The following is a 23,158-nucleotide window of genomic DNA, read 5'->3' on the forward strand; positions in this document are numbered from 1 at the left end:
AGGTCAGCATATTTCTCATTGTTTTCCATTTAACTTTGTACATGCAAAAACAAAATTTAAAAAATACATGTAATTGTGTGTAGTACTTATTTTAATCTGGACTCAACTTTCACTTTGTCTGCCACAAAGCTGTGTAATACTAGGAAACTCACTTAACTCGTGCTTCAGTTTCCTCGTCAGCAATTATTGTTATTTGCTGTGATGATTAAGTGAAATAACTTACTGCAGTGCAGTGCCTCGCACATGGCAGGCAACTACTTTTGTGGAAATTGTATACATAAATTACTAATTTAAGGCACATTATACTCTTGGGGCAACACTTTGAGATTTTAATTGTAATTCTTTGCTCTATGTTTGTGAAGATCTTATAAGAGTCTAGCATCCTAGGGATACAGGATGTTTATTTGCCTAAGGATATAGGCTTGTTTATATTATTTATAAAATGTCACAGCCTCCACTTCTGTGCTCTTCTCTGAGAAGGAAGACTTGGTTTTTGCTGTGGTTCTGTGTATATGTTTTTTAAATAGTGGAAATTGGATTTATGGCCTTTATTTGTACATCTTCCTTTTTTTCCAACTTTATTGATTAGGGTATATTGGTTATACAAATTAGTGGTTTTTATTTTGGGAGATTTGTACATTCCCATAACATACTTTAATCATTTTCCACCACTCCTTGTGCCCCACCTTTACCCTGAGTTTCACATTTGGGGGTGGGTTCAATGTGTATAATGTATTTTGATCATATTTATGCCTATTACCAACTCTTAATACCCCATTTTCCTCCCCTTTTGTTCCCTCCCTCTTGTCTATCAAGTTTCCTTTCTGTTTCTTATCATCTGTCTTTTCTTGTTGCTGAGACAAAATATCTGACATCCAGAATTGAAGGAGGAAAGGTGCATTTGACTCATAGTTTATAGTGGCATCTGTACATTGCTGGCTGGTGCCAAGGTTTGGCAGAAGGGTGTTGCAGAGTAGCAACAGTCTGTGGTGGGAGAGGGCAGCAAGCAAGCGAATGAAAGTGACAATAACAGATTCTTCCTGTCCCTTTATATTTAATCTAGGCTACCTGTCCTTAGGATGGGTACTACTCACACCCAGGACTATGCTGTATCAATCAGTGGACTAATTTAGTAATCACACACCCTAATCCCAGCAATACACACTCTAGGTCCAGCCACCTCTGAGAAAGCCTGACCTGCGATGGCATGGGGCTTGCGGGGGGACATCTGGACACGAGCCATAATGCCATCCACGTATCAGGGAAGACCTGATGGTCTGAATCTGGCTTGTTATACTCAACACAGTGACCTCCAGATCCATCTCCTTTTTTACAATTTACAAAATTCAGTTCTTTTTTATGGCTGAATAATACTTCATCATGTATATATGCTATATGTCTTTATTCATTTCTCCGTTGGTGGGCACCTAGGCTGTTTCTATATCTTGGCTATTGTGAATTATACTTCAGTAAACATGAGTATGCAAATATCTTTATACTATGCTAGCTTTAATTCTTTCAAGTATATATAGGGAGTTGTATTGCTAGATCAACTGGTAGCTCTATTTTTAGTTTATTGAACAACCCCCTCCCTACTGATTTCCATACTAGCTATACTAATTTACATTCCCACCAACAGTATAGAAAGGTTCCTTCTCTCCAGCCACCAGCCCCCCTTGCATCCTCTTCAGTGTTTATGGGGTTTTGTATTCTTAATGATAGCCATTCTGACTAGGGGAGATGGAATCTCTTGCATTTTCCTAATGGCTATAGATGCTGAACATTTTTTCATATACTTATTGGCCATTCCTATATGTTCTTTTGAGAAGCATCTGCCCAATTCTTTTGTCCATTTATTAAGAATGAACCATTTGAATATTTGGAAGTTTGTTTGATTCTTTATATATTCTAGATGTTAACCCTCTGTAGAAGAGTAGGTGGTGAATCCTTTCTCCTATCCCATAGGGTAGTCTCTACTATGTTGGTGGTTTCCCTTTCTGTGCAGAAACTTTTTAATTTGATACAGATCTTTTAACTCCTGAGAGTTTACGTAAACTTTGGTTTGTCTTCAGCAACTGTGCAATTTTATGCCATCCACTTAGTGTCTTCCATTCCTAGCTCTGTCTGACCTCTTAGGCCTGCTCTGTATTTCTCTGTGTCTCTGTCTCTGTCTCTCTCTCTGTCTCTCCCTCCCCCAGGATCTTGTTATATGGTTCAGGGTGACCTCCAACTCTCACAGTCCTCCAATTCTATGTAGGCCTTCTGTCTTAGCTCTCAAGTGCTGAAATTATAAGCATGTACCACCACACCCAGCTTTTTGTATCATTTTAATTGTGGAAGGGGCCTTAAATTCTTCCTGCAAGAACATGGGGCCAAGGGCATTCAATAAAATAGATAGTACCTGCTTCTCAGATCTATTATAAAGAGTAATACAGGTAATAATCTTAATATTTTCTTTTTACTAAATCAAAAAATACTGGTGATAAAAGTTTAAATATTTTGGTTTTGAAGGGAAAACGAAGTTTCAGAAGAGCAAACTGGGCCATTGCTATATGTCCAAAAGTGTTTTGTAGTTTATATAAAGATAAATGAGGATAATGCCGAGCATGGCAGTGCACAACTATGATCCCAGCACTCAAAATGCTGAGGCAAGAGAATTGCCATAATTTCAAGGCCAACCTGGGCTACATAGTGAGTTAACGCCCAGCCTGAGCTACATGGCAAGACACTGTCTCCAAAGACAAAAACAGCAAAACAGAGGGTATCTCAGAGGTTCTTTGCCTTTCAGCCTTGACCCTCGTGGACACTCATGTTTCTCATCTGTATGAAGGCACCCGTCTACCCTTTTATATGCTGCTCACAAGCAATTCTGTGTTCACGGGCACTTGAGTATTAGTGGAGTTTTCTGTTAGAAATGTGCATTACTTGTAGACAGTACTTTAGAAGGTAATTTCCTTTGTTCTAGTCATATATTTGAGTGAACGAGATATAATAGATGGAATTAGATGTTTTAAAATTTTTGTAAGTGTACTAATGATCCACATTTAACAAGCCTCAAATTTATAAAAGTAAAACTACGTTTAACTCGTGAAAGCTGTTTCATGAACTCAGAATTCCAGTATGGTCACAATCAGTTTGGTTTTTAAAAAATTAATCACTCAAATATTCTTACTAGCAGAGAGTATAGCATCTTCCTCTTGCAGAACTCCAGAATAAAAATATGTGGAGCCCCAAGTCAGAAAAAGTGTAATTTCTCTAGGATAGCTTAAAGAGACTAATTAGTTCTTGAGTCCTCTTACTACTTTGCGTTCAGAGTTCATGGAGCTAAGGAACTGCCATGGAAATCATAAAATAGAAACTGTGACTTAGTATGTGTTAGTAACAGCTTTCACTATGAATCTATACACAGTAGCACCCTGTTCAAATAGGGACTGTCCTGACTTAAATGACAGTGCCACTAAGCAAGGAATGTGTCTTGTGCATTGATTCACACTTGGTACTCAAGTTGGGATTTACTGACAATTGCTTTATTTACTGTGCTGTCTAGTGTAGATATTATACTATCTCATTTTCTTTGAGCTTAAGAAGGCTTAACAGTTTTTCTCCTAACTTAAAAGTAGGCTCCTTGCTGCTGCTTCCAGTGTTTCAGTTTTATTTTGTGTATTACATTTGTTTGTGTATAGTGTAGGTAAAAGCAGTTCAAAAGAGAGGAGAGGAAAGGATGATTATTTCAGAACATGTTTGAGTCATTCTGCTTCAAGTGGCATAATACATGCTCAGTGGTTGTTTTTGTGTATTACAGGCCTTTCGGGAAGACCTGGAATGTCTTATTCAAGAACAGATGAAGAAAGGCCACAACCCAACTGGACTACTAGCCTTACAGCAGATCGCAGATTACATCATGACCAATTCTTTCTCGGGCTTCTCTTCACCTCCTCTCAGTATGTCAGTTTGGGATAGTTTTAACTTACGCTTGCACTCTACCTCAGAGTACTATATCTCCCTAGCTGCATGTTCAGCTCAGGTTCAGTCATAAATTTTATACTATCTTAACACCCAAGATAGCACATGGTTAAAATCTTTCATCTCAATCCAGCATTTACTAGACTTCATAAAAATTACAGACTAGTTTAAGGCATGCTCCTTCCCCACATAGGCATAGTTTAATTAATACTGCAAGTAACTACAGAGAAAAGCATCACAAAGTTGTTCATAAGAAATTCCTAAAGAACTTTCATAAATCATCATGGTGTGAGCTCAGAGTTTGAATTGATTCCTGGCTGGAGTTGACTAAGAAAACTTGATGATAAGAAGAGAGGGCTCACTGTATCAGGCTTTCAGAGATAGCATAGTTAGAACTGGGGGTAAGGGTTTTGGCATTCTAATGATTCAGGAGCTGTCTAGTGAGAAAACCAGTTTGGTGAACTGAACACTGTAAGGCCACCAGCAATCCTCAGGCCTTAGCTCCTGTACTGTACGTTTCAGCTCTGAGATCCAGAACCTGCTGCACAGCCTTAGAGAAGTGGTAGAGACTGCCTTCAGGCACACTGAAGCCATAAAGAATATTTTCCTTCTATTTTTTTGTTTTCCTTCCATTTGCAGCCTCTTTTTTCTTTTTTTTTTTTCTTTTCTTGTTTTTATTAGAAACATATAAGTTTTAGTTATTTTATTTATGTAGTTTTGGTGTTGTCGTTATTGTATTTTTATTTTTTGAGATAAGACCTCACTATGTAGTGCTGGGTGGCTTTGAACTCACATATGTGTCCCACACTGACCTCAAACTCATGGTGATCCTCCTGTTTCAGCCTCCCCAGTGCTAGGATTACAGGCATGTGCCTCCATGCCCAGCTTCGTGTATTTTTTCAATAGAGGAAAAAGTGTAAAAAAGCATCATGGTGATGGACACAGGTGAGAAGAGTTGGGTCCTTTGCTCCCCGACCACAGAGGACTACCAGCATAAGATGTGAAAAAACCTTGCAAAGTTTTGATAGGTGATAACATGAGTACCAGGAAAGAAAGAGAGCAGTTGAGGATTCAGAGAATCCCAACCTAAGATAAAAGCTCTTGAATTGGAGGAGTGGCTGTGGGGATGCTGCAGCAGTGCCACGCCCATGCACATGTGTGGGGATGGGCTGTCGGTACCATTGAGAACTAAAGCTTCGCCATCACTGTATAAAGCAAAGAGAACAATGAGGCAGCATACCCAAGGGAAAGTAGAACAGACTTAGAAGTTTGAGGTATTTGGGGAAAGGAGGAAGGATGAGTTCCCTAATGACTGAATTTTCTAACTTCAGAGAAACATTCTGCCAGCAAAAACAGAAACTCAAATGTTATGCTGGTTTGCTTCATTCTTTGTATAATATTGAGTGTGTCTGAGCTAAGTGCCTGATTGAGGAACAGGAAGTACACTGGTAAACAGTACAGACCAGAGTCCTTTTCTTGTGGAGACAGCAAATAGTCTAAGTAAGATGATCAGATAACAGGGAGCGCTCCGTAGAGAATTGCGATATGGTGATAGAAGAGAGAGCACCTGACGGTGTGAGCCTTACCAAAGTGGGAAGTATTCTAGGTTGAGGGAGGTAGTACAGGTGCCAGGTGACAAAAGGCAGGAATAACTTTGGACTTGTCAAGGGTCAGAAATAATAATAGTCTGAAGCATGCTTTTCAAGCGTCAAGTAAAGTCAGATCAGAAACAAAGTAAAGCATAGGAAAACATGATTTTGATATAAATCATGTCACAGCCAAGTTTGAAAGTCTGAATTTACTAACTTTGATGGGAAGCCATTTCAAGAAGGAGGAAAATTTTTTAAAAATCACTCTTTTCTGTATGAAGAATGGACTGGTAGATTTTTTTGTAGCTTGAACAAAAGCAGAAAGTGCAGACTAGGAATCTGGTTTGGCTTGTGAAATGGATGAAGCCTAGCTTTCAGTGCACTCAGTTTGAGTGGCCAGGACACCATCTGCAATCTTTGGGAGGAGACCTGACAGGTAAGATGTGAGAAAGAGTACAAGCTGCTGTAGGCATTGATTAAATATTCATACCAGAGGGATAGATGTGGAAAAAAGAATCCAAAAAGAAAAGTTCGAAAAGGAAGACTAGTTGCAGAAAGCAGAATAATAAGAGAAGCTGTCCTGTGAATGTCCTAGATTCCGTGTCCGGAACACAGAGCTGCAGGGGTTTTGGCCGGCCTGCTGGAATCTGCAAAGGATGGTGGGAGGACAGCCTTGTCCCTGTGTTCAGATGTCAGGAAGTGGAAGTCGACCAGTGTGCTTAGCATATTTATGTAATGGTACGAAAACTGAAAGTGAATCTGAAAGGGTAGGGGGAAGTATGCGATAGGATCGTGTCAGAAGTCATACTAGTTTTGCATGGCCCACATAATGCTTAAAGCTGTCATTGAATTCGTTTGACCATTTCACAGTTAAATCTCCCATTTGGGGCTTCTCTTTAATAAAATTCGTGACTGGGCTTGTGTTCTCAGATAAAAGCAGTACATTAGGAAACTCAGGTAGCTGTCTCCAGGATGAATTTATAGAGAAGGGTTACAGGCAGAGACAAGAAAGAGAGAGGTTATTGTGGGAATCCACCCAAGAGATAGGTCTGGACTCTAACATGAACCTGAGGAGCCTTGTGAAGAGAATGATGGAATGTGGGGACCAGTTGTCTGTGATAGCCTGGGAAAGGCGTAGAGGTGAAGGTTTCGGCCTGGAGAATCTGTAATGTCGTCAACACTAGAAAAGTAGAGAAACAATAAGAAAAGTAGAAAGTAAACCTTTTAATTTGCTTTTGTGTTGCAGGCTGTTAGAAGTAGCAGGCTGAAAATTAGGGAGCCAGTCATGGTCAGAGAGGAAGATCACACTGTCATTACACAAACATGAGGCCTAGGAGTGTGCAGTGTTTTCATGGCAAAAAGGAAAATGGTAAAGAAACAAGAAGCGTGAGCTTTGACAGAGGGCCCCAGTTGGAGGAAAAATGGAAAAGAGAATTTTTGGAAGGAGAAAAGATACATTTGGAAAGGGAGCGAGAGATCAATGTAGTATCACATACGCCTGGGGAAAACTAGAAAGACAGTGCTGGGCAAAGAGATGGAGGTGTGTGAAGACTGAACAAAAGGTGAACGTTGAAACTGGCAGCACCTGAACTTGACTGTTGGGTCATTGAGACTTCAGAATAACATAAGCCATACTGTTATTTGTATGCATGTTATATCTTAATTTTATGCTTAAATATCAAATTTTAGAAAAGTATGTTTCTTTTAAAGTCTTTGCATCATAATGTTGGCAGTAACCTCAATATTTAGTAACACTTTTCACCTTTGGGATCATGAAACCATTTTTTCCCAGTGATATGCAGGCATTCCCCAGAAAGTACTAGATGAAGTAACTTTTACTGAGCAGTCACAGAAAATAGCTGATACTTGTTTTTGCTCTTGGTATACTTCTCTGAAAGAGGGTGAGCCAGTAAAACACTGGATAAGCTGATTATTTACAGGGCTGCATACCCGCAGTTACTGGCTGCTTCCTGGCTTCTCATTTCTAGGGAAGACCGTATTTGACTCTGAGTCTCTCCACAATTTTCCCTGTCCTAGGTCTTGGCATGGTCACACCTATTAATGACCTTCCCAGTGCGGATACATCCTCGTATGTGAAAGGAGAAAAACTTACTCGTTGTAAACTTGCCAGCTTGTACAGACTTGCAGATTTATTTGGATGGGCACACCTGGCAAATACATACATCTCAGTGAGTTCTTTGGCTTTTGATTCCTTTTTTAAAAATTCATTACAAGACAGCTATATTCTTGCTTTTATTTGAAAATCCAGTTTTCAGACTTTATTCCCTGAATGCAGTATGCTGAATGACAACCTAATGCTGATTCAAATGTTATCTCCAAGAAAGGCCACAAGTATGACAGCTTTCTTCTCTGTATTCCTTTGATACAGACCAGCTGTAGAACCAACCTAAAGAAAGAATACTGTGATAGATTTATCCTTGTTCATGTTAATTATATCTGTTTGTTTTCTCTTTACACTGAGAAGCAAGATACTCTTTTGAAATGAAAAAAAACACTAAAATAATGTGTGATTAGAATGACATAGCCATATAGTACAGCCCACCAAAAATCTTTCTTTTGTCTCCATGGACAGTCTTTAGTTACCCCAGTTCCATTTCTCCTTTATTTCTTTCTAAGAAGCAATTTTGTTCTCTTTCCTGCCCATTTTCCTTTAATATTTTCTCTCTCTGTTCCTCCCTCCCCCTCCCTCCTTCCCTCTCTCCTTCCCTTTCTCTCCTCTCCTTCCCTCTCTCTCCCCCTCTCTCTGTCTATCTCTGTCTGTCTCTTTTCTCTTTGCCTCTGTCTGTGTCTCTCTTCCTGCTCCCCCCTCACTCCTTTTAAGACAGGGTCTTGCTCTGTCATTCAGACTGGCCCTGAACTCACTGTAGCCCAGGTTGGCCTCGAGTCCAGCAGTCCTCCTACCTCAGCCTCCTCTGAGTGTGGGATTACAGGGTGCACCACACCTAATGCCCTTAATTGTCATGTTGCAAATTAAGGTTATAATTGTTTCTACTTGGGGTTGAATAATATTGGCATTTATTTTTCTTGAATACGTCTGACCCCCAAAATAACTGCTGGAACCCCAAAATAACTTTAGATAAGCTCAGTAAATGGAAAAATAGACAAAAATTAAAAATATTTTACAGCTTTTTTTAAAGCTACATTTAGCTTTAAAAATTAAAAAAGAGGGGGAATATAGTATTGAGTTTTTTAGCAGATACTTGAAAGTGAGGGAATTTTTTTTTAAGTTTTATGTGTGAACTTAGAATTTTTGCCTCATTGTTTTATTCACTAGATCATTGAAAATGCTTGCTAGTCACATTTACACTGAAAAATATGTATCCTGTGAAATAACCTCTGTTTTTTTCTTTCTTCCAGGTAAGAATAAGTAAGGAGCAAGACCACATTTTAATAATTCCCAGAGGCCTATCTTTTTCTGAAGCCACAGCTTCCAACTTGGTATAATTTTTATTCCTGTGTTACTTTTCTGATCTCTCTGGTTCTTTCCTGACAGGTCTTAGTCCTTAACACAGAATGGAAGAAGAATGATGTACGGATCAAAAACACTAGTGAACAGTGAACTGGAAAATTATGCTGAGTTCTAAGAAAGGCTTTAGCCCCCAAGTAGAGCAGTGGTTGAAGGGACTAATGAGTTGAAATTAACATCAATTAACAACCTCTTTATGTTTTGGAGAGTATCTTTTTTACTTTTTTGTCTCATATGCTCCAGAATCCTTTTTAAATGAAGCACATTCTGTATGTATTGTATAGCTAAATTTAAACAGTTTAGTTGGTGTGAGTATAGAATCTGAGCCAGCATTTTCTCTTTTTCATGACTGTATTCCTGTCCACTGACTTCAGCTCATAGAATAGCAGCTATGCTGGATGCTACAGTGTCAGTAAATGAAAGTTTTCCAGCTCATTCAGAAAACGCTCCATTTGTCTGAATCTCCAGTGAAGAGCTGAAGTTAACTCAGATTCTTGGAAACTTTCCTTCCTGCTAGTATAGTTTTTGTTGCAGGCTATCTGCTTTCTAAAGCTGTATAGGGAAAAAACTGTACCAGTTTTTTTCCCCCGATACTGGGAATTTAACCCAGGGTCGTTGCATTGAGCTACTGTTCCCAGCCTTTTTTATCTTTTGAGACAAGATCTTGCTAAATTGCCTGGGCTGAGCTTGAGCTTGTGATCTTCCTGCCTTGGCGCCTAGAGTGCTGGAATTATAAATATGGGCTACCACTCCAGGCCCCAGTCTTCCACAAACTGCTTTTGGCTGGTTTGTACAGCCATGACAACACAAAGTCTTACAACAGAAGCCCAAAACATAAAACATATTTACCATATGACCTTTTCCACAACAGTTTACCACTCCCTGGTTACCATGTAGAACACAGACGAACTGATACATTTATACCAATTGGAAATGTCTTTCTGATTTCTCCAGGTGAAAGTCAATATAATAGGAGAAGTGGTTGACCAGGGAAGTACTAGTTTGAAAATTGACCATTCAGGATTCGGTCCCCATGCTGCAATCTACTCCACACGTCCTGATGTGAAGTGTGTGATCCACATCCACACCCATGCTACAGCAGCTGTAAGTCAGTGAGAGACCAAAACCAAGGATGACTGTGAAAAATGTATTTGACTTTCACAACATGCTCCTTTACTGTCTGCATTACTTCAGACCCTACCATTCAAATCTATATTTGAAATATTAATCCACTACGCAACACAGAGCCAGTGGCTCATGCCAAATGCTACCACTGGAGGAAGCGAGAGAGATCCTTCTTGGATTTTTAAACTAATCAGTTTATGATTGGGTCATTAAGTTTTTAGAACAAAACTCCTTTTATAATATTTGAAATAGCTTGTAATTGAGTTATATTTCCTAAGCCTTACCCTCCGCCTCTCCACCCTGGTAGAAGTGAAGAACTAAAGTGGGAGGTGGGCTGTGGTAGCCCCACCTGAGCTGCCTAAAGAAATCAATTTCTATGGAAATCTGGTAACCTAATGTGTTTTACTGGTATGGACCAATCAAACAGGTGTCCTCCATGACGTACGGGATCCTTCCAATTTCTCAAGAGTCCCTTATCCTGGGAGATGTCGCCTACTATGACTACCAGGGATCACTTGATGAACAGGAGGAGAGAATTCAGCTGCAGAAAGTCCTGGGGCCAAGTTGTAAGGTGTGTAGGAAGAGTCTCTATCTAAGGAGCTATTTCTGTGGTTGTGCTGTTGATGAAAACAGTGTGAGTTATGCCAGTTATTTAAAGTGATTGCTCTGGGGATTCTATTTTAGGTGCTGGTACTCAGGAATCATGGAGTGATAGCACTTGGAGAAACAGTTGAAGAGGCTTTTCATTATATTTTTAATGTGCAGATGGCCTGTGAAATTCAGGTAGGCAAAATTACCCCTTGTATTGCTTTGTTATTTGCCCATTAAGTTGGATTTTATGTTTATATATTTCTAAAACAGCAGTGGCTTTTGTTTTGCTTTTTAAGAGAATTTCTACTGAGGTAAAGACTTGTCAACTCAATCGTTCCTTGACCTGAAAATAGGAAAGGACATTAAAATGTATACACACATAATGCTGAGTACCTTACTTAGCATTTTTTCCACCATCCTCTTTTCTTGTTTTCACTCTCTAATTTAGTTCTAATTGAGAAATGCAGCCACAAATCATAAAGAATCAAATGTATTGTGGCCAATTCATAGAAGACAAAAACTAGGACCAGAAGTTTTATGAACTCTTGAAATTTGTAACAGTTCCACAGTCTCTTTATAGACCTGATATTTATAACCACTTTATTCCTCAGAGAAGCAGAATGTACATAAAGGCTCTAATTTCCCTTTTAAAGAAAAGCAACCAGATTTTCTTGAAGCAAGTGATAATAATTTTAATCAATTCTAATGCCACAAAAAAGGTCAGGAGAAGAAAAACTTTCCTACCAAGTGTATCTTGTCTTAGTAACTAGCTTGTTTTTGGCTTTAATGGTCCCTTCTCAAATGGGGCTACAGAACACTTAAGACTATAAGCTGACAACTTCTGTCTACATATCCTTAAATTCAAAGTATAGTGTCCCTATATTCCTTTTAAAATTAAAACCTTTCACCAAAAATATTAACTGGATAGTAATGAGGAAATGTCAAGAAAAGAACTTTTAAATTAGGTAAAAGAATTCAGTTGCTTCAAATATGTTTAGAAGATGAGGTTCTAAATGTGTTTTCCAGCAAGGAGGACCAGAGACCTGGAAGATATCTTTTTAAGCTAAGTAGAAAAAGCTTCCTGCTTACCCAAGAGTGTTGTTGCTTTGTCATTGTTAGTATCCTGAATGAGAATTGTGGATATTTGCCAAATTAAAATTGTATATGTTTGAAAATAAGATAGTCATTAGCAATCTTTCCAGTTTTGTGTGTCAGTGTGGTTTCCTGTTGATTGCAGGTGCGAGCACTAGCAGGCTCAGGTGGAGTAGACAATCTGCTTGTCCTGGACCTTCAGAAGTATAAAGCTCTCACTCACAGTGTAGCGGCAGCTGGAGGAGGAGGTGTAAACATGGGCTCCCAGCAGAAATGGAAGGTGGGAGAAGTTGAATTTGAAGGACTGATGAGGACTCTGGATAATTTGGTAGGTGAAAAATTGGACATATACTTGGGTTTCATGGTACAGATATTTATGTCTTCCTTTGGTTTTAAAATATATTTCTTAATTTTCCAGGATGAGAATTTGACGATAGATAAGCATTTGGATGTAATTTAACTACATTTTTAAGACTCAAACATTAGATACACAAGTATCTTTTTAAGAATGTAGTACATTATTAATTGTAGCCACTGTATCATACAGCATACATCTTGAACTGAGCCTAACTGAAATTTTGTATCCTTTGACTGTCTTCTCCCCTCTCCAGTCCCTAATAAGCACTATAGCACTATGTTTCATGAGTTTAACTTTTTTAGATTCCACATGTACGTGAGATCTTGTAGTTTTTGTCATCCAGTGCCTGGCTTATTTCACTTACTGTGATGTCCTCCAAATTCATGGATGTTGTTTCACACAACAGAATCGCCTTCTTTTCAAGGCTGTCTAATGTAGCATTGTATGTCTGTGCCACATTTTCTCTGTTCATTTTATCAAGTTTGATAGACACTTACTAGGTTGATTGTTTGTCATGGCTGTTATGACCAATGCTGCAGTCATAACGTGGGATTAGAGGTGTCTCTGGATGCATGTATCCACTAGTGGGACTTCTGGACCACATATTTCCATGCTGTTTCCCGTAAGATGACTAATTTTGCATTGCCACAAGCAGAGCACAAAAGTTTCCTTTCCCCTCAGCCTCTCCAGCACTTACATCTGGTCTCTTGATAATATGCGTTGTAGCAGATATGCTTTAAATTTGCATTTCCCTAGTGGTTAGTGATAGTGAATACTTTTTCGTGTACTCACTGGGCATTTGACTGTCATCTTTTAAGAATTTTAAGATCTCTTGTCCATTTTTATTACTGAAGAATATTTCCTTTTTGTTATTCAGCTGTTTTAGTTCCTTATGTATTTTGGATATTGATGCCTTAGCAGAGTACAGTTTGGCAAGTGTATTTTCTTTTTTCTTTTTTTTTTTTTAGTAGTGATTGAACACAGGTCCTTCACATTGAGCTGCATCACTAGCCCTTAATTTCTTACTTATTTCTGCAATAGCATCTCCCTGAACTGCCCAGGCAGGACTCAAAATTGTGATCCTCCAACCTATATCTCCTAAGATAAGGATTACTGGCACACACAACTGTGCTCAACTTTTGCATTTCTTTCCCTCCTTTTAGAGCTAGGGCTTGTGCCTGCTAGGTCAGCACTGCGCCCCTGAGCTGCATCATTACCTGGCACAGGGCACCTTGTCTTAGATTTTGTTCTCTGCCAAGAAGAGTCAAAAGGCAAGTTGCCTGCAGAACCAGGAACAAAGACTTAAACAAGTACTGAGACTTGATTTTCCAAAAATCATTTTATGGATAGGAAAATTTTTCTGGTCAGCAATTTAGAAATTATCTTTGTCAGAAACAGTTATATGAGTGGAAATTGGAATGCCAGCTGCAATCAGTTTTAACCAGATCTTGAAATTTCCTTAATTTCAACTCTAGTGTTACATAGAAGTTATAGTAGAGTTTTGAAAGATGGTTTTTTCCTTTGTTTTTCAACAAGAGTATTTTTGAATCATTTGAAGAAATAATCTCCAAATGTTATGTTCTTGCAGATTGCTTCAAATGTAGTTTTCCCTTCCTTAGGGTTATAGAACAGGCTATGCTTATAGGCATCCTCTCATTCGAGAAAAGCCACGACACAAGAGTGATGTGGAAATCCCAGCAACTGTGACCGCTTTTTCCTTCGAGGATGACACAGTGCCACTCTCTCCTCTCAAGTATCTGGCACAGAGACAGCAGCGTGAGAAGACGAGGTGGCTGAACTCACCCAACACATACATGAAAGTGAACGTGCCTGAGGAGTCCCGCAGTGGGGAGACCAGCCCCAGGACCAAAGTCACGGTACGCTTTCTTTTCACAGCTCGCCTTTACTGTTTTGCCTACTTACCATAAATGGATCTATGTCTGAATTATTGAGAAGTTAACTACAATATTACAAATAGTATCATCATTTGTCAAGTATTAGCTTTGTTTAAAACACTATTCCAAGTGCCACACATCCGTAAATCTCCTTTAATTCTCCTAATATGCAACAGATGCTATTTTTCCCTTGCCTGATAGATGAAAATACCTAAGCAACTGGGACTAACTAACAAGGTTTAGTGGCAGAGTCAGAGTTTCAGTGGTGACCATCTGCCTCAAGCCTAGTTCTGGCCATCTACATAATATTTCTGTGTAGTTTATCTTGATAACTTTAAAAGTTATCAACATCAAAATGTGACAAAGTTACATCAGTTACTCTATGTATGTTGCCATTATGCAAGATCTTATAGGTAGGCAAGTGGATTGGTTTTTCTTTTTTAGAATTTTGCCTCAGAGGTTTTGGAGTATTTACCATGACGTAAATGTACTTTTAGCTTTCAAAATTAGTTTATCCCATCCCATAAACCAGTAACAATTCAGTATGAACATGCTTAGGCATCTGTATGTTTTTCCCTAGTCTGTAAGGTTCTGTATCCAGTAAAAGAACACACATAATTAAACTCACAGTTTTCTAAGAATTCATTATATTAACAGACTCATGTACCTGTCATTATTAATCTTGTTAAATATCAGCCTTTCATAAGGGTCTAGTGTGAAGTAAATGAGAATTACATAAGATCCTTCCTGCGGCCTCCTACCAGAGTATGTCCCCATTGTAAAATGCTGCTTGAGGTTCTTAGCCTTTTCTATTGGCGAGAAATAAAAAGCAGAGTTTGAAAAACTGTATCTGAAGAATCCTTTCTTGTGACTTCATGGCCTTCATCATCTGAGGAAATTTAGTGCAGGCAGCAGAACACTGAATGTGACTCACATCAGGTCGTGCTCTATGTCTGTGCCTCTGTGTACCACAGTGCCGTATTTTCAGTTTTCAAGAGGAGAATGTTTAGTTAGCAGGGTAATGATGTGAATGAAAACAGCATTTGTTAATTTTTTTAAAAACAAAGACTTTTTTGTGAACCTTTTTCCAACTAGTATGACGAGTGAATTAATTGAACTGGTGTTGAGGTGTAAATTAACATTAAGATACTGCTTACTGTCTTTAAAAGATGGATGGTATGTGCTTGCCTTAAAACCATAAGCAGTTACTAATACTTCCTTCACACCAAGTTTCATTCAGAACTTTTTTTTTTTTCTTTTCTTTAGTGGATGAAAGCACAGGATTCTTCTAAAGTTAGTAGTGGAACACCTATCAAAATTGAAGATCCCAATCAGTTTGTTCCTTTAAACACAAACCCAAATGAGGTTCTAGAAAAAAGAAACAAGGTAAGACATTGTCCTCTTTTATGTTTAAATCATTAGTGATTAAACCTGGTTAATATCAAATTAGGAGTGTAACTACAGAAGACTTTTAATTCAGTAATTTCCACTTGTACTGAGCATCTTTAGCTCTGCCAGTCATCAGTGAGCAGACTACATAGGAAGAAGCACTAACAGTGTTTCTGCCTTAGGGAAGCTTGGTATAGAGAACAATGCGGTCAGTAGTGTAAGGTAACAGGAAACCACCAGCCAAGAGGCGCAGAGGGAAGGTGAGTTTGAGGTCTTTACTGATAGGACAGGAGGAGACTCTTCCTTAGAAGTGTGAAATAATAAGCTTGTGGGGGATAGGCCAGGCAAACGTGTCTTCACAGTTCTTCCAAGAACTTGTTTTTGAATTTAGATTCGAGAGCAAAACCGGTATGACTTGAAAACAGCAGGACCACAGTCTCAGTTGCTTGCTGGAATTGTTGTGGATAAGCCTCCATCTGTAAGTCTGAAGCAACACAATTATTGTTTTGGATCTACTGTGTAATTTCTTTGCTTTTTAAGTACAAATAATTTTTTCTAAGATTAAGTGCAAGTTAAAAAGTCAGTATTTCACAAAACTGAAAATGCCACTCTTAAGTCCTCACTTTCAGGGAAAAGGAGCTTTACCTTCATGTGCACACATTTCTCTCCCGTGTTTGTCCTGAAAGGTGTACCCCTTTTTTCCTCCTGTTTCTTCACTATGTCTTTGAGTGAAGTTTGGAGAAGAGTCAACAATAAATGTTTGAATTTAATCTATCAGGTATAACTGACAGTTAGTAGTTTTTTTCCTAGAGAAAACAACTATATTTTTCTAACAAATTGAAAGGCTTAACAGTTTTATTTTTAAGGTTTTTCAAAATGTTTCTTATTTAAATCTTTCAAAGCTTGTCTTGGTTTTAATTAAAATTTACCCGTACATGCTTATTGAGGAACCATCATTGGAAATTTTAGTCCATTGGATTAGTAGTCCAGGAGCATTAATCTAATAGGAGTATTTTAAGCAAAACATTTTGATAAGTGATTTTAGGGTTCTGATAGAGTGGGGTGTCACAAATGTGTGTGTGTGTGTGTGTGTGTGTGTGTGTGTGTGTGTTTGTGTATGTGTGTGTAGGTATAAATAGAACTCTTAAATATGGATCTGGATTTTTTTCCCTTGTAAGACAATGCAGTTTGAAGATGATGATCTGGGCCCACCAGCTCCTCCTAATCCATTCAGTCATCTCACAGAAAGAGAACTTGAAGACTATAAGAAGACAATCGAACGGAAACAACAAGGCCTAGAAGGTTTGTTACCTTTCGAAAGAAGCCTAAGATAACATGCTAATAACACTAGAGCACCTCCAGCTGGTTGATTAAAAGTCAACCCAAGTTTTTTTAAATGGACCTTTTTATAAGCCAGGCATGGTGGGACATACCCGTTAACCCCAGCACTCACGAGGCTGAGGCAGGAGGATTGTCATGAATTAGAGGCCAGCCTGGACTGTACAGTAAATTCAAGGGCAGGATGAACTGCGTAGTGAGACCTTGTCTCAAACCAACAACAACAATAATAATAATAGTATACCTTTTGTATGCACTTATGCTGTTTCTCATCTATTTCAGTTTTTTGCTAAGTGTAAGTGGGTCTGACCTGCCAGGAACTACTGTTTGTCTTAACGTAAAGAGAAAGCTGTTCTTCTTTAGCAATCTGAATGCTAGTTATTGTATAATAAAATATATAAAGAGAAATCCACAGATGAGTAAAGAATTACCAAAGTAAATATTGCTGTAGACTTAAACATCTCCTAGTATGTGGCTTTTTAAAAACTTTATTTTGGGGGCCAGGGATTTAGCTCAGCAGCACAAGCAGCCTGCCTGGCAAACATGAAGTCATGAGTTCAACCCCCTGTACCAAAAAAACCCCAAAACTTTATTTTGAAATAATCATAGACTAATGAGTGTGTGGATTTAATTCTTTGTAAAATCTCTGTTCCTGAGTGTCTCAAGGTACCAATGTGATCATTTCAGAATCAAAATTTAAACTGCCAGAAGCGTACGTGACTTTCCTTTAGCACATGCACACGGTAATACAGCTGAGTTTATCTAACTGAGGACCTCTTAGTGGTTTGTTAGGTGATACTTAAGATTGTTAATGAAAACATCCTAGCTAATTGCGCACTAGCTCCCTTTTTCTCTGTAACAGTGGTGGTATAAGTTAGAACGGCTATTTGTTATCACCAAAAACTAAAATGTTCGTCATCACTGCTCTAGCATAAGAGATTCTTTTTAGCAGCTGTCCTTGATCTGGAGTCTGTGTAGGCTTCAGTCCGTCCATGAGCCACCTACAAATACAGCTTTCCTGTGTACAGATACACCTGGGAATAGGACTTTGAAGTGTGGCATTGGAATGTGTGGCTCTAAAAGAGGGTAAGGGCTGCCACGTTAGTCCATCTGCAGCATGCAGTTAATTTTTTTTAATCAGGAGCTAAAGAAGCCAATAGTTGCAGAATTTTTATCCACAGTATATGTAGGAAAAACTAGTAACATCAGGATTGTCCTAGGAATATTTTTATCAGTGTTTTTCTGCCTTCGTCATAAAAGCAAGGTCATTCTAACTCATTAATATACCCATACTAAATATTCTAAGTGATATACTTACTTAATATTGAACTTACTTAATGTAAGGTTGAAAGCTTTCTGTTTTTCACATTGTGTAAAATGTCCCTCTTTAATCTCTTTTGAAAGCCTAAAGAAGCCAGGTAACAACTATTGTGCTCTACAACCATCATTTTTTTTTTTTTTTTTTTTATCGGTACTGGGGATCGAACTCATGACTGCCTGCTTGCAAGACAGGCACTTATGCCGCTGAGCTAAATCCCCAGCCCCGACCATCATTTTTTTATATATAACTTTGTAAATAATTTTTTCCACGTTCATTATGACCTCTTAAATTGGCTCACTAATATTGCTCTAACAGGAATCACTAATTGGATATTGTTCCAAACTTCAGAGAAGCATTTTGCCTCATTAATGTAACAACATTGGTGAGGCTTCATAATTCTTTTCATCTGGCTGTGCAGTATATTTCGGTTTCCTAACACCAGCAAAACCTAAGTGCATACATATTGCCCCTAGGCTGCCAGTAGCCATGCCGCTTTTGTAGCCTTCTATGTAAATAACCCTCAGAAACCAGAAGTTTCCACATATTAAGCTCCTCTTACTGCGTAGTTATTGATACATGGGATAATTGTTAGCATGCTCCACTCCTAGTTGAAGACTTTATCTTCTCTGTATACGCAGGCATTTGATGTATGCACTAACCTCCCTGAAATCTTATGCTTCTTTGTTTTGTTTTGCATGGCTTTTAATGAAACTCTTATCCAACAGATGCTGAGCAGGAATTACTCTCAGATGACGCTTCATCTGTTTCACAAATTCAGTCTCAAACTCAGTCACCGCAAAATGTCCCTGAAAAATTAGAAGGTATTCAATGTAATTTCCAGTAGCATTCATTGAGTAGTCTCAGAAGTCTGCCCCATCATTTATTCTCATGTAAGAAATTGAGCAAGTAGTCACAGTAAGTTTGCCATGGATTTTACTTGAGTCTCCCAATAACTTTGTATTTCTTATTAAGTGGGGTGCTACATTTATCAGCATTTCTACTGATTTACTTTTAGATTTTTGGCAATCCATAGTTTCTAAGAATTTGTGGAATTAAAATTGACTTGTCTTGCATCTTCAAGTAACAGCATGAAATCTTTTTCAGTTCTGATTGCCAGATGACCCCAAAACATAAGCATATGTGTCTTCATTTATACTGATTGGATTTGCAATGAAACTGTCATGTCATCAGACCAGAATAATCTGGCTTTTACTCTGTAACAATCTTGTTCTCCTCACCCTTATATCATTTAAGAAAATTAGCTTCATGCTAATAGTTTATGAAAATGATGGTCTGTCTTCATCAGAAGTAATGCCTTAGTACATTGCTAAAACCTTTCAGTTTTACAAAATAAAACAGAAATGTTAACTATATAAAGTAACTGGAAAAAAATCTCTCCCCTTTTTGTAGAAAACCATGAGATATTTTCCAAGAGCTTCATCTCCATGGAAGTACCCGTCATGGTAGTAAATGGCAAGGAGGATATGCATGATATTGAAGATGACCTTGCAAATCGAGTGAGTAGATTAACTACAAGTACAACCATAGAAAACATCGAGATTACTATTAAGTCTCCAGAAAAAATTGAAGAAGTTCTGTCTCCTGATGGCTCACCTTCAAAATCACCATCCAAGAAAAAGAAGAAATTCCGCACTCCTTCTTTTCTGAAAAAAAACAAGAAAAAGGAGAAAGTTGAAGCCTAACTAGAATCTTTTTATAATTATTACAATGTGACATTGCACACTTAAATACCACACTTAAGTTGATCATTAATATACAGTGGTAGATCAGATCGGGGGTATGTAGCAAACTGGATTTTAAGAACTGGAACAGGTTTTACTAAAAGAAAAATATTATGGAAAAAACCTTTGAAATTCATCTCTTTTTATATGTCCAAAAATGGCTTTGAATTTTTAAACAGTTGCTAGTTTTAATTAGCTCTGTTCTCATGAAGTATTGTTATAGTTCACCACAAACATATCTGTCTGATTACTTCAGAACTTCTCCGTAATATCTGTTCAAGAGAAACTGCCAAGGAACAAGTGAGAATATTTTATTTCTCCACACTTGCTTCAGTTAATAATCAGATTATGATTTTTTATTATGATTATTGACTGTATCTTTTTGGGTCCCCATTGTTTAAATGGGCATTAATGGAATGCTTTAAAAGCTTCTAAGATAAAAATCTATAGCATTAGTATACACTGGCACATAATTTTTTAAAAAGTTTTAAGAAAAGATTTGTTCAGAGTTATACTCATAGTATAAAATTTTCTCACCTGAAGTAACTTCATTTGCCAAAAAAAGATCATTTTAATAAACTATAATTTTTGAAAACTTTTTTTATTAGTTTAGAAAGCCCCTTATTTTTCAACAAAGGGGATTTTGTACACATAACATGGGTTATTTAGTTTAACTCTGGAAAAAACAATTTTTGTATGTTGAGATGTTTGTATACCATTCAGTATAAAAGTCATATGCATATTAGCCAATCATTTAACCATAGAGCACATCTGAGACTGCTTGGTACTGAGTATGCTTAAATATAAGTCAGGAATCCAGGGACTTGGTATCAAAGGGATTATATCTAGAGCAGATTAAAGGTATATCTAGATTCATATTTGAATCTTATATTTTTCTCTTAGTTGCTAGTGAATGAAGAAAATCTTGTAAGATAACCAAATGAGAAGGAAAAAATGAAAGAGAAAGGGAACAGAAGGGTGGGATGTGAAAAGAGCTCTCATTGATAATTCCTGTTTATGGTAGGATATGTGGCATGATTTACTGAAAACATGTCCCAAGTTTTCTTAAGTCCTCCACCTCTGCCAAAAAAATACCTTGGTTGACATTTGAGTTTTAAAAATTGTGCGTCTTTAGAGGGCAGCACTAGAAGAAATCTGTAGGTCTGACCCCTAAACAAACTACCATTTCTTGATTTTTACCATTTTTTAAAATCTTTTCAGTTTACTTTCTAATGTAAATACAAATTTAAACCTAGACCTAATATAGTTTTCCCCTTTTTCCTAAGTGATATCACAAATCAATGTAAAATCAAAGATCCCAATGGGCCACTGAGTAAAAATAACCCCTACTGTTGTGAAGGTGAACTGGCGAGCAGGAAGTTCCATGACCGCAAAGCGTCCAGGCCGGCTTGGCCTGTCTGTGTGCGCGCTGTGGAGCTGAGATGGAGCCCAGAAGCGTCCTCTCCATCTCACTGACCACTGCAATCAGTGTTCTGATCTCTTAGTGGAAATTTTCAATTGCTTAACTGTGTGTTTGAGGATTAGTGTGTTTTACATCGTTTATGTTGTATACAACATATGTAGAAACAGTAACCTGTGAACTATGCCTTTCCATAACTTTTTAAAAATATATATATCTAAATGAATGCAATGTGCATAAATATTTTTTAAAGCAACCATAAACTATTGCACCTTTTGCTAATGCCTCTATTTACTTGCTTTGACATAATGAATGAGCCAATGAACTTCTGTGTCCTGTGGAAAAATGTATAAATGTTATCTGATAATTGCTCTTAGATGTTATGCTAATTAATGTTAAATCACAAATAAACAGTATTTTAAGTATATGTATTTGGGTTTATGAGGATTCCATTTAGGAGGTTACTTAGCCTATACTTTGTGGTCTGTTGAATTTTATAGTTCTCTGAAATGTCAGTACTTTGAATAAGGAACATTTTGATAAATACATTTTCAACTTAGTTAGAAACATGTACATAGACACATGTGCATGTGTTGGTGGATATATAAACGTACATACTAAGGTGTTTGAATTTTTTTTGAGGACTGTGTGTCACTAAGCCAGGCTGGATTGGCCTTGCCGCCTTGCCCGAGCCCTGCGTGAGCCTCCCTGGGGCAGAAATCCCAGCCAGCACCACTGCGCCCTGCTGTGAACCTGCTCACTTTATCTATCAAAGTAGAACAGAAAATGCTGTAAGATACGCACTGGGTTTATACATTGTCCCTTTTTGATTTTTAATTTATTATTTATACAAATAAAGTAAGAAAAATAGAAACATTTCACAATTCCACCACATTAACATTCAAACTTTTTGTTTCCTCCCAACTCTTGTCCAATTATACATGTATTTTTGTATATTCATAATCATGGTATAAGGGCAATTTCCATTCTGGTTTTTTTTCTACTTAACCACTCAAAAGACTTTTAAGTTAAAACCTCGCATGAATAATTTCTTGTGAGTTTTTTTCTCCCTTGGTCCTAAAAGAATATAAGAAGGAAAAATCATGTTAACTGAGGGTTCTGCTTAATTAAAGTTTTTATTATACCTATTACAAAAATGAAGGGCCTGAGCAGAGAAAAATAGCTTCACAGTCTTGGGCATACTTAATTATTACCTTGGCTTGTAAGTAGCCCTGTAGGAAAAATTGCTATTTTAGAAATCTATTCATTTCAAAATGCCCTTCCGTAAAGCAGCAAAACCATTATCCTCAATTCGTTCAAAGTCAGCTGACAAGTAGTTACCTATTAGCAAGAAAGAGAGAACTGGATGGGTAAGATGGTGACAGCACTGGTTAGCAGAAAACACATAAAGCCAAACTGTTTCTCTAAACTCAAGATGTTACGTACACTCAAAACTGCAATTTTGACCAGACTGGGATTTTAAAAAGAGCAATCCTGGTGGCCACTAGAGGGTAGAAGAGATCCAGCAATCCATTGTGTTTCCACTCTCTGGGCCTCCCTTTTCTCAGTCTGTGGCACCAGGCTTGCTGTGAAGTAGCTGGAACTGGGAGGACATCTCTATTGTTGCTTATTCTCACCGGACTGTTCTCAACGCTGCTGTTATGTCACTCACAATGGCTGTAATGCCTGCAGAGAACACGTCAACAGTTTTCAAGGTGTGGTCTCAGAAATCAGTGGCATAAGGCCTCTGAGGAGTAATTTCCTTATGAGCGGTAGTATAATGCCTCCTTTGACAGTCGCATCTTTTTGACTGAGGAGCTAGTTAGCAGCCTGATACCTTCTGATTAG

The 23,158-nt window shown here is 37.9% G+C and overlaps 1 protein-coding gene across 9 annotated transcripts in view; it reads left to right on the forward strand.

Moving 5' to 3' along the window:
- Window positions 1–21,737, forward strand: part of Add3 (adducin 3) — a 125,934-nt gene extending 104,197 nt beyond the window's left edge. For 8 of the 9 annotated variants that reach the window (XM_013158357.3, XM_003475196.5, XM_005005973.4 and 5 more), the window contains 13 exons: window positions 3,803–3,941; window positions 7,590–7,741; window positions 8,931–9,011; window positions 9,994–10,143; window positions 10,592–10,735; window positions 10,849–10,947; window positions 11,993–12,175; window positions 13,825–14,082; window positions 15,367–15,486; window positions 15,881–15,967; window positions 16,668–16,791; window positions 18,874–18,969; window positions 19,559–21,737. In XM_013158357.3, coding sequence (XP_013013811.1) covers window positions 3,803–3,941; window positions 7,590–7,741; window positions 8,931–9,011; window positions 9,994–10,143; window positions 10,592–10,735; window positions 10,849–10,947; window positions 11,993–12,175; window positions 13,825–14,082; window positions 15,367–15,486; window positions 15,881–15,967; window positions 16,668–16,791; window positions 18,874–18,969; window positions 19,559–19,851 — 1,926 coding nt within the window. In that variant the 3' untranslated portion in view covers window positions 19,852–21,737. The remainder of the gene's footprint in view (window positions 1–3,802; window positions 3,942–7,589; window positions 7,742–8,930; window positions 9,012–9,993; window positions 10,144–10,591; window positions 10,736–10,848; window positions 10,948–11,992; window positions 12,176–13,824; window positions 14,083–15,366; window positions 15,487–15,880; window positions 15,968–16,667; window positions 16,792–18,873; window positions 18,970–19,558) is intronic. The other variant, XM_003475197.5, reaches the window with a different exon arrangement.
- The last annotated feature ends 1,421 nt before the right edge of the window (window positions 21,738–23,158 follow it).

The sequence above is a fragment of the Cavia porcellus genome, unplaced genomic scaffold, assembly GCF_034190915.1.
Source record: "Cavia porcellus strain 051 isolate PalLab524CR breed Dunkin Hartley unplaced genomic scaffold, mCavPor4.1 scaffold_2, whole genome shotgun sequence".
Taxonomy (NCBI): domain Eukaryota; kingdom Metazoa; phylum Chordata; class Mammalia; order Rodentia; family Caviidae; genus Cavia; species Cavia porcellus.